The sequence below is a fragment of the Cotesia glomerata genome, linkage group LG8, assembly GCF_020080835.1.
Source record: "Cotesia glomerata isolate CgM1 linkage group LG8, MPM_Cglom_v2.3, whole genome shotgun sequence".
Classification (NCBI taxonomy): domain Eukaryota; kingdom Metazoa; phylum Arthropoda; class Insecta; order Hymenoptera; family Braconidae; genus Cotesia; species Cotesia glomerata.
This window is the reverse complement of record NC_058165.1, coordinates 3,576,680-3,592,401: the sequence shown is the minus strand read 5'-3', so window position 1 is coordinate 3,592,401 and position 15,722 is coordinate 3,576,680. Positions and strand designations below refer to the sequence as shown.

At 27.4% G+C, this 15,722-nt stretch overlaps 1 protein-coding gene and 1 non-coding gene across 8 annotated transcripts in view; both read right to left on the bottom strand.

Moving 5' to 3' along the window:
* LOC123270925 (ankyrin-3-like) overlaps positions 1 to 15,722 on the bottom strand; it is a 49,083-nt gene that overhangs the window by 30,898 nt on the left and 2,463 nt on the right. For 6 of the 7 annotated variants that reach the window (XM_044737103.1, XM_044737108.1, XM_044737107.1 and 3 more), the window contains exons 2-10: positions 13,502 to 13,603; positions 12,658 to 12,790; positions 12,258 to 12,421; positions 10,076 to 10,231; positions 9,873 to 10,001; positions 8,221 to 8,418; positions 7,854 to 8,150; positions 6,623 to 6,820; positions 2,308 to 2,454 (exon numbers count right to left, since the gene is read on the bottom strand). In XM_044737103.1, coding sequence (XP_044593038.1) covers positions 2,308 to 2,454; positions 6,623 to 6,820; positions 7,854 to 8,150; positions 8,221 to 8,418; positions 9,873 to 10,001; positions 10,076 to 10,231; positions 12,258 to 12,421; positions 12,658 to 12,790; positions 13,502 to 13,603 — 1,524 coding nt within the window. Of the gene's footprint in view, positions 1 to 2,307; positions 2,455 to 6,622; positions 6,821 to 7,853; positions 8,151 to 8,220; positions 8,419 to 9,872; positions 10,002 to 10,075; positions 10,232 to 12,257; positions 12,422 to 12,657; positions 12,791 to 13,501; positions 13,604 to 14,888; positions 15,333 to 15,722 lie in introns of those variants that run through there. The other variant, XM_044737106.1, reaches the window with a different exon arrangement.
* On the bottom strand, positions 4,908 to 5,099 carry LOC123271100. Its single transcript, XR_006510781.1, has one exon. It is a non-coding gene; the product is annotated as a U2 spliceosomal RNA (small nuclear RNA).

Sequence of the window (15,722 nt, the reverse complement as noted above, 5' to 3'; positions counted from 1 at the left end):
TGACGTTTTTGAGCTCTTCGAGCTCAAAAATACAATTTATGGGTTATTTTGAGCTTTCCGAGCTCAAAGAGATTGCTTTCCTATCCTTTAAAGCTCTTCGAGCTCAAAAGTCTGATAGAGATTTGATAAGACACTATTTTTTGAATTTTTAAACCACAGTAACTTTTGAATGAATAAACCGATTTTTACGCGGTTAGAAGCATTCGACGCAGTTTTTTAAGCCTCACAAAGAATCTCAAATTTTGAATTGATCGCGCTAGGAATTTTGGAGTTATTCCGAAATTAACAGTTAATATATTATTTATTAAATATGATTTATTAAATGTTAATAAATATTTGTTAACAGTTAACTAATATTTATTAACAATTAATAATTAATTTATTAAGTACAATTTATTCTGTTAATAAATATTTATTAATTGGCTCTCTTGCAAAACTTTGTTCCTCAATTGGACACTGACTTAGTGCATCCTATCTAATTGCTAATTACTATCAAATAATATATGATCAATTTATCAGATAAAGCATAGACTTACTACTATTAATTTTATATTTAAGCTTTACTATAATAAAACAATTGTTATATTCATTTCTTTTCTATGGAACCCAATTATTGGCATTGCTGTAGGGTTCAATGTACTGTTAAAATAAATAAATAATAAATAAATTAATGGTTAATGAATATTTGTTAACTGTTAACAGATATTTATTTAAAATAAAAAGCAAAAATAGTAATTTTTTTTTGACACTTTTTATAACTCTACAGCTGGAATACATGATAATAATTAAATTCACTAAATAAATTAACGTTTTTAATATTTAAAAATATAAAAGATAATTATAAGCTGTGATAGAATTTGCTATTTTACAATAAACGTTATTATAATGTAATATAATTAATGCAAATAATTTATAAAGATGATTTTTGTTTATAAGCAATCGTGATATCATGTGACATTGCAAGCCAAATAAATTCACTCAAAAAAATTAGGAAAACGGTTGACCCTGAAGGCCATCCCTGCAACTTCCCGCTAATTCCATACTTAGGCGCTTAAAATTGTACCAATGACGTTTTTGAGCTCTTCGAGCTCAAAAATAAAATTTATGGGTTATTTTGAGCTCTCCGAGCTCAAAGAGATTGCTTTCCTATCCTTTAAAGCTCTTCGAGCTCAAAAGTCTGATAGAGATTTGATAAGACACTATTTTTTGAATTTTTAAACCACAATAACTTTTGAATGAATAAACCGATTTTTACGCGGTTAGAAGCATTCGACGCAGTTTTTCAAGCCTCACAAAGAATTTTAAATTTTGAATTGATCGCGCTAGGAATTTTGGAGTTATTCCGAAAAAACACTTTTTTCGGTTTTCTTTCGTTCACGATATCTCTCGAATGAATCAACCGATTTTGACCGGACTGGTGGCGATCGACGTGGTTTTTTGAAGTTAAGAGCTGATTAGTTTTTGGAATTGAACTATTAAGCCGTTTAAAAGTTATTCCAAAAAAAACCACATTTGAGAAAATTTTTTTTTTCAGTTTTTTGAAGATTTCTCAAAATCTATTGATCTGAATCGGTCCAAATAGTTTTCAAAATCTAAGTTTGGTCAAGCCCTTTCGAATGGCACCAACCGCGATGAAATCGGTCAAGCCGTTCAAAAGTTATAAGCGGTTCACATACTTTCACACACACACACACACACACACACACACACACACACACACACACACACACACACACACACATACATACAGACGCCGTGACAACCTCGCGGGGATAGTCAGGGAAGTTTCCTGTGATCTTCAAACGTCGAGATCTGATGAAAACTCGATTTTTGCAAAACGGGGTGAAAACAATAACTTCCCGATTTTTGAAAATCTTCGATTTTCTTAGCGGGAAGTTAAAAATTCCACAAGTATTATAAATTATAATTGAATAAAAAATAATAAACATGCACTTACCTGAAAACAAAATTTAAAAAAAGAAATCTACTTTTTAAAATCTAAAACAAAAAATTACTTAATCGTGCTTAAAACTAACTGTAACAATCATTTACATAAAAATATTTTTAAAAATTATTTATTAACTAGTGAAAATAAAAATCGGTACATAAACATAAACAAAATACAGTAAACAAATGAATGTGCAAAAATAATAATTAATAATAACTAAAATAATATTAATAATAATAATAATAATATGTAACAAAATAAAATTATATCATATATTCTTTGTGACGAGTCCAAAACAGATATAAATTATTCTGTGTATTAATATAATCAGCAATACGAGCTATTTCTTTATTATTTACCTCTTCTTGACCTTCCTTAGCCGCGATATGAAGAGCAGTATACATGTCTTTTGTCGTAGTATCGACCGAAGCACCATGTTGAAGAAGAAGCATCACGATGTCAACATTGCCTAATCTTGAAGCTATATGCAAGGGGGTTTGCTCCTCCTGCAACAAAATAATTTTCATTAATAATATTTTATATCTTCTCTAAGATTTTTTGAATTTTGTTTTAAGGAGATCCACGCGAAGTAGTCAAATTTTTAAAACTTCCTGAAAATTTGTAAATTCAATCTACGTAGCCTAATACTTAATTAAAAAATTAAAAAACAGGCTTCCGGGATATTTAATCAAATAATTACACAGAAAGAAAAATTTCTTGACTGGTGAAAAAAATTCTTGGCTTAAGAAAATTTGTCGGGTGCCTGAAGGAAGACCGAAGTTGTGTTGGTCGAAGTAAAAATTTTTCTTGAAATTCTATTCTTGGTCGAAGTCATTTTTTTTTAATTCAGATCATAAATACTTGATACAATAAATTTTTATATTTGATCAAGATTTTTAGATACTTTAGGGAAGCAGCGGCACCTACTTAAGATAAGAAAAAAATTTTCTCACCTTGAGAAAATTTTTCTCTTGAATAGTTGATACCTATTTTATATTATTTTAGCGTGCAATTATACGGGTGATTCTCTGTAAGGATGTTTTTTGCTGTCCCAGGCATTTTTTATTAGAAAAATTGTTATTTTGTTACTAAAAAAAATTTATTACGAAAGTAAAAAAACATTTCTATTTGGAGCATTGAAAACTAAAATGAAATAAATTTTGGTTTTTTTGCTATAAATTCGTAAACCACCGAAATAACAGTCCCCTAGGCTGTCCCATTCTCAAAATTAAAACTTTAAGATTAAATTTTAAGTTATTCGCCCGTAATATATAATTTGGTCCATAATGTTTATAAACTTAATTAGTTAACTAACAATCTTCTTCAATAAAAAGTACCGAAAATTAATTTGTTTCATTAAATTCATTAAACCAAAGTTTGTCCCAGGCATTTTAAGAACAGTCCCCTGCCAGAAGTTCAAAGCCAAAAAAAAAATCCAGCGTGTTATTTTACCTTTTGTAAGGTTTATAAAGATCTAACTAGCCTTAAGTTAATAACCATAGGGCTGTTAGCGCTTTATCGGCATTTTATTTAGTGTCAAAGCACCGTTTGTGCTGGAAATATGTGTCTGAGCTACTTCTAAACTCAGTCCCCTGAAACTATTTTTATTTATAATTTATTTATAAAATTGGATCCATAAGTCTTGATATTATTCTAATTAATGTAAACATTCATTGAGAACTTGAAAAGTTGAATGCATTGAAATAGTTTGCTTGATTTTTCTCAATTTGATAAAAAAAAAAACAGTCCCCTGTCATGTTATATGGCAAAAGATACACAAATATCGAAATAGCAAAAATTAAATCGGCTGTTTATTTATTATGATTAAGCTGATGGTTTTGTAGCCCTTGTTAATTTTTTTTCTAATAAAATCAAAAATAATTTGGTCGGACAATTTTGTATAGATTTAAGACGTCCTTACAGAGAATCACCCATACATATTGAATGAAAAAAAATGATGAAATATTATTTGATCTTTCCATTTGACATGTTAATCAATAAAAATATTAATAAAAATTTACTTCTATCTTTATATTTAATTTTTTAGCGCAAGAGAGAAATTTTCTTAAGACAAGAAAATTTACTTCTATCAAGAACTAAATTTTTTGGAGCTCGAGGCTGAATTTTCTCAAAACAACAAGATTTTCTTGACTTAAATAAATTTTCTTGGATCAAGATACGTATTTCTTAAAGCAAGAGAATTAATTTTTCTCACCTCCGGGCGGAAAGCGTCAATTTTCCTCTCGCTGCGCTAAACGAAAATGCCGCTTTCTGCCTCCGTCGAGGAGAAAAATAGTATACACACCACGGGCAGTAAATAAGAAAGCCTCAGATCACATGTTTATTGACCTCGGCTTCGCTTCGGACAACAATTACAAGTGATCTGAGACATTTCTTATTTTACTGCCCTAGATGTGTAATATACTATTGTTAGAATAAGTGAAATTTCTTGTCAAAATAGTATTTTTCTTTGCTAGGGCAGGAAAATAAGAAGTGTCTCAGATTACATGTAATTGTTGACCGAGGCGAAGCCGAGGTCGACAAACATGTGATCTGAGGCTTTCTTATTTTCTGCCCGTGGTAAGAATACTATTTTTCTCTTCGACGGAGGCGGAAAGCGGCATTTTCATTAGCGCAGCGGGCGGAAAATTGACGCTTTTCGGCCGGAGGGGAAAAAAAGTTTTTTCTCACCACGGGCAGGAAATTAGAAAGCCTCAGATCACATGTTTTTCGACCTCGGCTTCGCCTCGGCCGACAATTACATGTGATCTGAGACATTTCTTATTTTTCTGCCCTAGGTAAGAAATATACTATTTATCGCTCAAGAAAAAAATTAGGAATTTTAAAAAATTTGCATGTATTAATTTCAAATCTTGTTAGTTTTGAGTCAAATACTATTCTTATATATTAAGCATTCCTATCCTCAGACAAAAACCTCCTCCATCACTTATTTTTCGATAATATTATAGCTGACTCCGGCGCCACTGCAATGCCGGGCAACTCATGACAGACTTGGAGCAAGCTCCATAGTTCCGTCAAGTTTCAAAAATCAGATTAATATACTGGATTCTCTATGAGAACCGTACCAGATATTAAGCTGATAAGAACAGATACTACACTTTTGATCTTAGCCATCAGGCCGAGAAGCGATACCAATTCGTCAAAATAAATAGAATTTATCCATTCTGAAATAACTGTCTTCAAACGGACAAAAAGTTGTTATGTGCGACACCTCACGGTAACTTACGAAGTACCGCTCACTGTCAAGCATACTCGACTACCCCTTCCAACTTTCCCCACTCCTGATGAAAGATTAGAAAATAACATTCATTGCAATGCTTTCTCTTTTTCGTGTAAATATGACCACTTTCGGAACTAGCGAAAGGGGCCATTTTTTCGGAAGAAAAAAAAAAACATTTTTTTTTCATGCATAAAATTTTTGTTTTTTATGTACTGGCTTGTATACAAATAATCATATTATAATCTTTCTTTTTTATGAAAGTATTTTACTGAGAAAATTAACAAATAATTTTGGTTTTAGTGTAATAGATGAGCCGTTATCTATTATTTGTATGGTTCCGGCATCGCTGATTGATTTTAAGTAACACTTTTTTTATTTTTAATTAAAAAAACTTTAAACGCGTTTATCTCAGAAGTTCGATAATTTTAATGACAGCTAGTGATACGAATGAACAAGAAATGATTTTTTTACTGATCAAAATTATATTTATTTAATTTAAAAAATTATAACATTCAAATTATTACTCATTTGATTTTTTTTTTTTAATTACAAACAATTATTTTTATCAGTAATAAATATCAGATGGAAAAAAATTTGAAAAAAATGACACTGAATTTAACAGATACTTGACAATTTTTTTTATTTTTCCTGAAAAATAAACTAAGCTTAAAAAATTATTGATGAAAAATTGCATCAAGAGATTATTCTGGTGCCATTTTTCGAAAATACATATATATAAAAGTATTGTTGAAATTTTTAAGTGATCGAACTGTAACTAGATTATTTTACGATGTTTATGTGAATTTTCGAGTGGAAGAAAATAAAATTTTTGAAAAGGCTCGAGGGATTTTGTATGATCCCGGCATCGCTGATTGACTTGAGGTAAGATTTTTTTTTTTTAATTAAAAAAACTTTAAACTTGTTTATCTCAGAAGTATGTTTTTCTGGTTTAGGTACATGATATCTCCGGAATCACTGACCCGATCTTAATGAAATTTAAACGACATATTCTACATAGTAGTAGCTATTGCATCAGCTACAACCAAATCAAAATTTTTATTTTTACTATTTTTTTAGGACTAAAATCTGTGAAAAAAAGCCTCAATTTTCAGTTTTTTTTTTAAATGTCCGCCACTTTGTTATTTATCAATAAATATTAATCTCCTTCGCTGGTGCAATAGCTACTTATACATTGAAGGTAAATAATTTTGGTTTTAGTTTTTTAGATGAGCCGTTATCATCATGTACGAGAGCTTTATACCCACGTTTTGTCAGAGCTCCGTTCACCCGTTGTTTATTCATATAAAAAATATCAAAAAAAATAAATTTAGATATTTTTAGTGTTATTCAAGAGTGTAATTGTTGAACTGAAGAAATTTAATATTAATATCTATAATAGTTTTTGTGTAAAAAAATAATAAATATCGGCTTACCCTTGCGCGAGCATCAACTTTAGCCCCATTCCGAAGTAATATCCTTATAATATCAGTTTGATTGGCTCGAGCTGCTAAATGAAGCGGTGTCTCTCCTCTGACAGTTGGTACGTCAGGATTAGCTTCGTGTTGAAGAAGAAATATGACGATGTTCATGCATCCCATGAAGCTGGCCACATGCAGAGGTGTTAATCCGGACTGGTGAATAATTTTAATGATTATTATTATTATTATTACTAGCAACCTTGCAGTCACTATGTGACTGCTGTAACTTATGAACTAAAAATAAATAAAATTTTGATTTATTAAATAATGACATTTGTTAAATTGCACTGTACTTTTTTAACTATTGACGTTTTTAAAGATATAAGCTCATCCTGATGTTACACTCATCGAGACCTTTCATTTGAGTACCCACATCAACTTTTCATACATTATATATATATATTGTATGCATATATAAAAAATATATCAAAATGCATGTGGGCACTCAAATGAAAGCTCTTGATGAGTGTAACATCAGGATGAGCTTACATCTTTAAAAATATCAATAATTAAGAAATGACATTATCTCTTGTGAACTATTGAAGTTTTTAAAGATATAAGCTCATCCCGATGTTACACTCATCGAGACCTTTCATTTGAGTACCCACATCAATTTTTCATATATTTATATATATTATATAAATATATATATGTATATATGAAAAATATATCAAAATGCATGTGGGTAGTCAAATGAAAGCTCTTGATGAGTGTAATCTCGGGATGAGCTTACATTTTAAAAAATGTCAATCGTGCACAATATACAAGGTCATTTCTTAATTATTGATATTTTTAAAGATATAAGCTCATTCTGATGTTATACGCATCAAGAGCTTTCATTTGAGTACCCACATGCATTTTGATATATTTTTCATATATACATATATATAATATATATAAATATATGAAAAGTTGATGTGGGTACTGAAATGAAAGGTCTCGATGAATGTAATGTCGGGATGAGCTTATATCTTTAAAAATGTCAATAGTTCACAAGATACAAGGTCATTTTTAATTATGTATCTAGAGATAGGGCATTTTCGAATGCAGCCGAAATACTTATCATCATTTTATCATCTAAATACACTAGCCACAAAATTTAACTTATTCTTTTAATAATATAGATTATTTATTATTTATTAATCGCATGAATAATCAATAATTTAATCATCTAGGGTATAATTACTTCTGTAGTTGATTCAATAGACGCGCCGTGTTTCAATAACAGTTCCACAACCTTGATACGATTTTTCTTACACGCAATGTGTAATGGAGTGAAGCCATTCAGCGCTCTTGCATTTGGATCAGCTTTTCTGTCAAGAAGTAATTTAGCGACTCTTACATGACCGCAGTGTGCTGCTACATGAAGTGAAGTTAGGTAATCAATGGTAACTTCATCAACTGGAGCGCGGTGATAAAGCAATACACGTGCTGCGTCGACATGGTCACCTTGCGATGCCATGTGAAGTGGCGCCAGTCCATTCTAATTTAATTTGATAAGATCATTAATTAGTTTAATTTTTAACCTGTGATATTTTATTATTGTTATTTACCTTGGTACGCGCACTAATCGGCGCAGAATGTTCAAGAAGCGTTGAAACAACTTCTTCATGACCAGATCTAGCAGCACAGTGAAGTGGAGTCAAACCGTCCCGTGTTTTTGCTTCGATCATGGCTGAGTTTTCTAATAATAACTTTACCATATTGTTTTTCCCCCATTTTGCTGCTACATGCAATGGGCTTATATTGTGCTGTAATTTTATAATTATTTTTAAATAGAAAATTTATGTTTAATTTTTTAATTACTGCTAATTACATATTATAAAAATAATAATAATAATAATATTTTTTTCTAATTAATCAATTTTTTTATTTATAATTTGAGATTTTAATTTTGATTTTAAGTTATTATTATTGTTATTTATTATTAATACTAGTAACCTTGCAGTCACTACGTGACTGCCGTGACATGAATTATAAATAAATAAAATTTTGATTTGTTAAATAATGACTTTTGTTAAATTGCAATGTACTTTCTTAAATATTGACCTTTTTTAAGATATAAGCTCATCCCGATGTTACACTCATCAAGAGCTTTCATTTGAGTACCCACATGCATTTTGATATATTTTTCATATATATATATATATATAATACATATAACTATATAAAATATATGAAAAATTGATGTGAGTACTCAAATGAAAGGTCTTGATGGATGTAATGTCGGGATGAGCTTATATCTTTAAAAATGTCAGTAGTTGACAAGATACAAGGTCATTTCTTAATTATTGATATTTTTAAAGATATAAGCTCATCCCGATGTTACACTCATAAAAAGCTTTCATTTGAGTACCCACATGCATTTTTATATATTTTTCATATATATACACACATATATATAACATATAATAATATGAAAAATTGATGTGGGTACTCTAATGAAAAGTCTCGATGAGTGTAACATTGGGATGAGCTTATACCTTCAAAAAAGTCAATAGTTCACGAGATACAATGTTATTTATTAATTATTGATATTTTTAAAGATATAAACTCATCCTTACGTTACACTCATCAAGAGCTTTCATTTGAGTACCCACATGCAGTTTGATATATTTTTCATATATACATATATATAATATATATAAATATATGAAAAATTGATGTGGGTACTCAAATGAAAAGTCTCGATGAGTGTAACATCAGGACGAGTTTATATCTTTAAAAATGTCAATAGTTGACAAGATACAAGGTCATTTCTTAATTATTGATATTTTTAAAGATATAAGCTTACTCTGATGTTACACTCATCAAGAGCTTTCATTTGAGTACCCACATGCATTTTTGATATATTTTTCATATATTCATATTTATAATATATAAAAATATATGAAAAATTGATGTGGGTACTCAAATGAAAGGTCTTGATGAGTATAACATCAGGATGAGCTTATATCATTAAAAATGTTAATACTTCACGAAATACAAGGTCTTTTCTTAATTATGTACCTAGGAATAGAGCATTTTCGAATGCTGCCTAAATACTTATCATTTTTAAAAATTAAAAATGCAATTTTTTAAAAATAATTTTTCCGAAGAAATTTTTTTGTTAAAAAAATTTTTTTAAATGAACAAGTGTCTGCTAACTTTAATGTCATTTATTATTATTATTTTTATTGCTATTATTATTATTGTTTCTACTAACCTTGGCTAAATAATTGACATCAGCTCCTCGTTTTATTAATAAACGTCCTATTTCTTCGTTACCATAGTGAGCCGCAATGTGAAGTGGTGTGAAACCACTCTTAGAAGTCACATCAGGTTTATGATCATTCTAAAAATTATTTTATCATTAAATAATTACACTAATAAATAAATTAATAAGTGAATACTTAAATATAACTTTACCTGAAGAAGTAAATCGGCAGCTTTACAGTCGTCTTTTTTAGCGGCAATATGCAACGCCGGTAATCTAACTTTACCTTTCGAATCGTTTTCTAGTAAGACACTTACTACTTTATCGTGTCCCTGCTGCATTGCGACAGCAAGCGGTGTAAATCCATCCTAAATTAATTAATTAAAACTTTTTTCAAGTATTCTGTTCTTTAATTGATTGATTGTTAATGATACTGAAATAACAGCTGACATCTATCAGTTTTTAGAATTTTACCAAACAATTTATTTCCAAAAAAAAAAATTCAAAATGTAAGCAAGTATAGAAATTTTATATATAAAAATATGAATTCAATTTTTGAAAAATATTTTTTCACATAATTTTCATTAATTAGAAAATTCACAAATTTTTGAATGTCTGCACTGTAAAAAAAAACCGGGGTAAGTCCAAAGCGGTGTAGGTGTTAAAATTTGCGGTGTTAAATTCCAACACCGAAAGCGGTGTTAAAATAACACCGCTGCCGGTGTAAATATTTTTTTCCGGTGTTAAAATATTTTTTGATGTTGAAGATATTTTACTCTGTGAATATTTTTATTCACTAAATTACTACTATTGGGCAATATATTCATTAATTCATAAAAATATTAATTATTGAAATGGTAAGTGTAAAATTGTATAATTTTTAAACAAAGTCTGTATTACATAGGTAACAATTTAAATAACTACAAACCGAAATTAAAATTTGTTCTGGATGATACTCATAGACTTTTTATATTTTTTTATGTCATACATTTTTTTCTTAACTTTTATAGGCACAATTTTGTTTATTTCAGTAAAAATCATAAAAATTACACCGGCCCATAAAAAAAAAGTGGTCTGTACTTTTGACCGGACTTACCTATCTTTATGTATTTTGACGTACTGAATCCGAATCTGAAGTCAGTTTTGCCCGCACACCCTCAAAATTATGAGTAAAATGCAAAAAACCCCCAAAAAAAGGCAAAAAATTGCGAAAAACTGCAACCATCGTTCTCTTCATTCTACTTATACTTCATTTTTTATAGATTTTAAAATTTTGTGAATATTTCAATTCTAAGATCATATTTCATCCATTGAAATGCACCTGAGTCATTAACAATCGTGATTAATAGATTTTTTCTCATATTTAAAACGGCAATTTTCTCGATTTTTTTTATTTTTTGAGATTTTTTTTTAATTTTAAAACGTCAATAGGACAAGGAAACTTCAGATTCAAATTCAGTGGAACAAAGTACATAAAAATCATACTCAATCTGAATCCAAAAAATTGTTTTCATCTCGATAATTTCGAATTTTCATGATTTCTTGCCTTTTTTTCGGTTTTCTGCAATTTTTTCAAATTTTGACGGATCAAGGGGCTACTTAACGTTTAGATTTAAATTCAGTGAATTGACGTACATGAAAATCATACTTGATCTGGGTTCACAAAAATTTATTCATCGCTGTGACTGCAGTTTTTCGCAATTTTTTGGGTTTTTTTTTTTGCATTTTACTCATAATTTTGAGGGTGTACAGGCAAAACTGACTTCAGATTCGGATTTAGCTTTTTTTTTGTGGGCCAGTGTAATGAAAACTACTTTAATATATTTTCTATTTATTTTTTTAATTTAAAAACTAAATTTTATTATGTTTTATAGATTTTATAATCTTGATATTTTAAATAGAATGGTTACTCCTCTCTTACACTGGTATTACTCCGTTTTACACCGATTAAACACCGGTATTTTAACACCGGAAAAGTTACGCCGGTGTTATTTTATTTTAACACCGCGCGGTGTTAAAATAAGTCCATTTTTAACACCGCTCTTTTTACAGTGTGTTAATTTTAGTATAATTATTAATTTATTTTTTAAATAAAATATAACATTAAAGTTATCAGTTACTTGATAATTTTTTATTTTTTTTTTTAATAATGAAATTTGTTCCGAAAAATAATTAAAAAAAAATTGCATTTTTAATTTTTTAAAATTTCTACATGTCAATTTTTTTGTTTTTTATTTTTTTGCCATAATTTATTTGATAAAAAAATATTAAAATTTAATAAATATCCGCTAAATTCATTTTCAGAAGTAAAATAAAAATTTATCAGATGTCAGTTAATACTTCAGTATCATTTAATTTTTAGATAAAATAGACAAATATAAATTCTATAATTACTTCAGTTGCTAAGCTTTGATTTGCACCATTCGTAAGTAATAATTTAACAACTTGGTCGTGATTTTCTTGAGCTGCCATGTACAGAGGAGTGAATCCATTTTGAGATTGTGTATTAACCGCCGCTCCATATTGTAATAAAATATTTACAACCTCAACTTGTCCAGCTAAATTTGGTAAGTTTTGTCATATTATAATCAATTATCAATTATCATAAATCATTAATAATCATAGTGCTGAAATTAGCAGACATTTAACAATTCTTTAAATTTCCAATCAAAATTTTTTTTTTATTTTTACAATAATTGTTTTAAAAATCTAAAAAATTTTTAAATGTCTGCTAAATTCAGTACCATTATTAATAAACTAATTTTAAAAATTAATAAAAACATAAACAGTATACCTAATGAAGCAATGTGTAAAGCAGTGTTGCCTTTTTTTGTAGCAGAATCAACCTTAGCTCCTCTTTTTAATAATTCTGTCACTATTTCAACGTGTCCATCCTTCGACGCCAAATGTAACGCATTCAACCCATTCTAAAAAACAAAAATAAAAACAAACAAAATAAATTTATACTATTGATTTTTTATAATACTGAAGTTGACAGACATTAGAAATTTTTTTAGAATTTTTTAACAATGAAATTGTTGTGAAAAAAATTTAATAAAAAAATTCCACTTGTAAAAATTAAAGAAAATTATCAATGAAAATTTTTAGAAGAACTTTTAGTATTGTAATTGATTTGTTATAAAAATTTAAAAAATTGACAGCTGTCAGCTAACTTCAGTATCATGATTTTTTGGTAATTATTTACAAGTGGGGCAACTCTATTTTGGGCCATAACTAGGTAAAAAATTAACATTTTTTTATTCTGCTTGTTTTTATAGCGCATTTATGATAAAAAATGTCGTGAAAGAAAAAAATAAAGATTTCGATAGCTTTTTTACCTTCAAAAGTTGGAAAAAATTTTGGCTCTCATGTTTTTGAATAAAATTTCTATTTTATCTTTTTTTGATATATTTTTTTTTTTTTTTGAAAAGTGCATAAAAAAACGAACAATTAAAAAAAAAAAAAAAAAGTTGAATATCTCAATTTTCTAAAAAATTTATAAATTTTTTTGAAAATTTGTTAAAATTATGATAATCAACTTTTTTTATGTATTTTTCATTTTTTATGTAAAAAAATGAAAATTAAAATGGTTGACCGCACTTGTAAATATTTACCAATTTTTTTTAAGTTATACTCACCGAGTTTGATGTATTGATATCGAGGTTCAAATCGAGATACTCAATAACTTTTTCCAAATTTCCCGACCTCGCAGCTCGAAGAAATGCTGTCGTATCGTCCGTCTACAAAATAAAAATAAATATTACGCACATTGAAATAAAAATTGATTCAAGTCACTTGGACGATTTTTTAAGCTGTTACTGCATCAATCAATACTATGCTAATTACTTCAATTAAAATTCTTCTAAATTCAGATATTTAATAATTTTTAATATTAAAAAAAAAAAAATTTTTCAATTGCATACATAATTTCTGAAGAATTAAAAAAAATTTTTTTTGTATTAATTTATTTGTAAAAACTCAAAAAATTATCAAATTAATTTATTATTTATTTATATTTATTATTTATTAAATTAACTATTAAACTATTAAATGCATGAAAAATTAAGAAATGTTTACAAAATTTGACAGATTTTTTTTATGTCATAGTGGAATTAAAAATAGCTACCGCCCGAGGCAAGTACACGAAATTTTTAAAGAATTTTTTTAACAAATAAACAGTTTAAAAAAATTTTAATAAAAAAAATTATTATTGGAAATTTTTTAATAATTTTACAGCAATTAATATTTATTAACAAAAGATTTTAATAAAAAAATTCCAGATGTAAAAATTAAAAAATAATTATTAGTGCAAATATTTTCATAATTTTATAGCAAATAAATAATTCAAAAAAATTTTAATAAAAAAAATTATTAGTGGAAATTTTTTAATAATTTTACAGTAATTAATTTACTGACAAAAAATTTTAATAAAAAAATTCCAGATGTAATAATTAAAAAAAAATTATTAGTGCAAATATTTGTATAATTTTATAGCAAATAAATAATTAAAAAAAATTTTAATAAAAAAAATTATAAGAGGAAATTTTTTTATGATTTTATAGCAATGAATTTATAAAGAAAAAAATTGCATAAATAATTTTGTGAGGAATTAAAAAAAATTTTTTTGTAATAATTTATTTGTATAAATTAAATTAAATTATTAAATATCATTAAATATATGAAAAATTAAGAAATGTTTACAAAATTTGACAGAATTTTTTTTTTTTTGTCACCATGGTGGAATTAAAAATAGCTACCGCCCGAAGCAAGTACACGAGTATTCATTAAATCTGTATATTCTTTGAATAATTTCTATTCTTTTAGGTCTACAAAAGTATCCGCCCTATACCCTTCAAGTTCATTGTCCAAAATGAATGAAGTACATTGAAATAAAAATCACGCCCTTGTGCTTGTTAATTTCAAAAAAAATTTTTTTTTGATAAATTAAAAAAAATTTTTATTAAAATTACAAAGAAGACTAAAGAAGAAATAAGTGAGTTTTTATTTTATTTAATTTATAAATACCTGGTTAGTATTATCTGTCACCATTGTGACAAGATTTAATATTTAATTAAATCCAGAGTTATCACTCACTTTAAAATTGTTAACTTTTAATAGCATGTAATTTAATAATAGTATTAAAAAAAAATAACTGAGTTATTTGTAAAATTTATGTACCGGCATAGCAAGGAGCCGCCCCGTGCTCGGCTTTTTCCCGACTTTTTATTATAAATTATGATGACAGGGATAAAGTTTAATCCTGCGTGTTTGCGTTGGATACCAAGTGCGCAAGCTTAGGGAATTTTATTTATTTTTTTTTTTATAAACTTAAAGTCAACAAATAAAAATTGTTTAGAATTTAAATAATTAACTTTAATAATAACAATTATAAAATTAATTGAAGAAATATTATTAGTTATTAAATAAAAATAAATCTTGCGGTTTATTGGGACGTGGATTGAAGCGAAGGGCGACGCGACCACCAACTTTTCAACACTGTACTCAGCGATCAATAAAACAGCCTGTTTATTAAAGCTACCGCGACGACGACGACGTCCTCGTCGTCGTCACGACGTCTAAGATATTCAATGTACTTTAATTAGTAATTTTTTTTTTTTTTTTCACATAAATTTTGCGCTTGAAAAATTTTTCAAAGAAAAAATAATTTTTGTAATTAATATTATTGAAAATTAATTATTTATAAGGTACTATTGAATTATTTCATTAGAAACCTTGAAGAAAATTTTATGACACTGAAGTTAACTGACATTTAAAATTTTTTTATAATTTTATAACAATTAAATTATTAAGAAAAAATAAAAAAAAATTAATAGTGGAAATTTTTTTATAATTTTATGG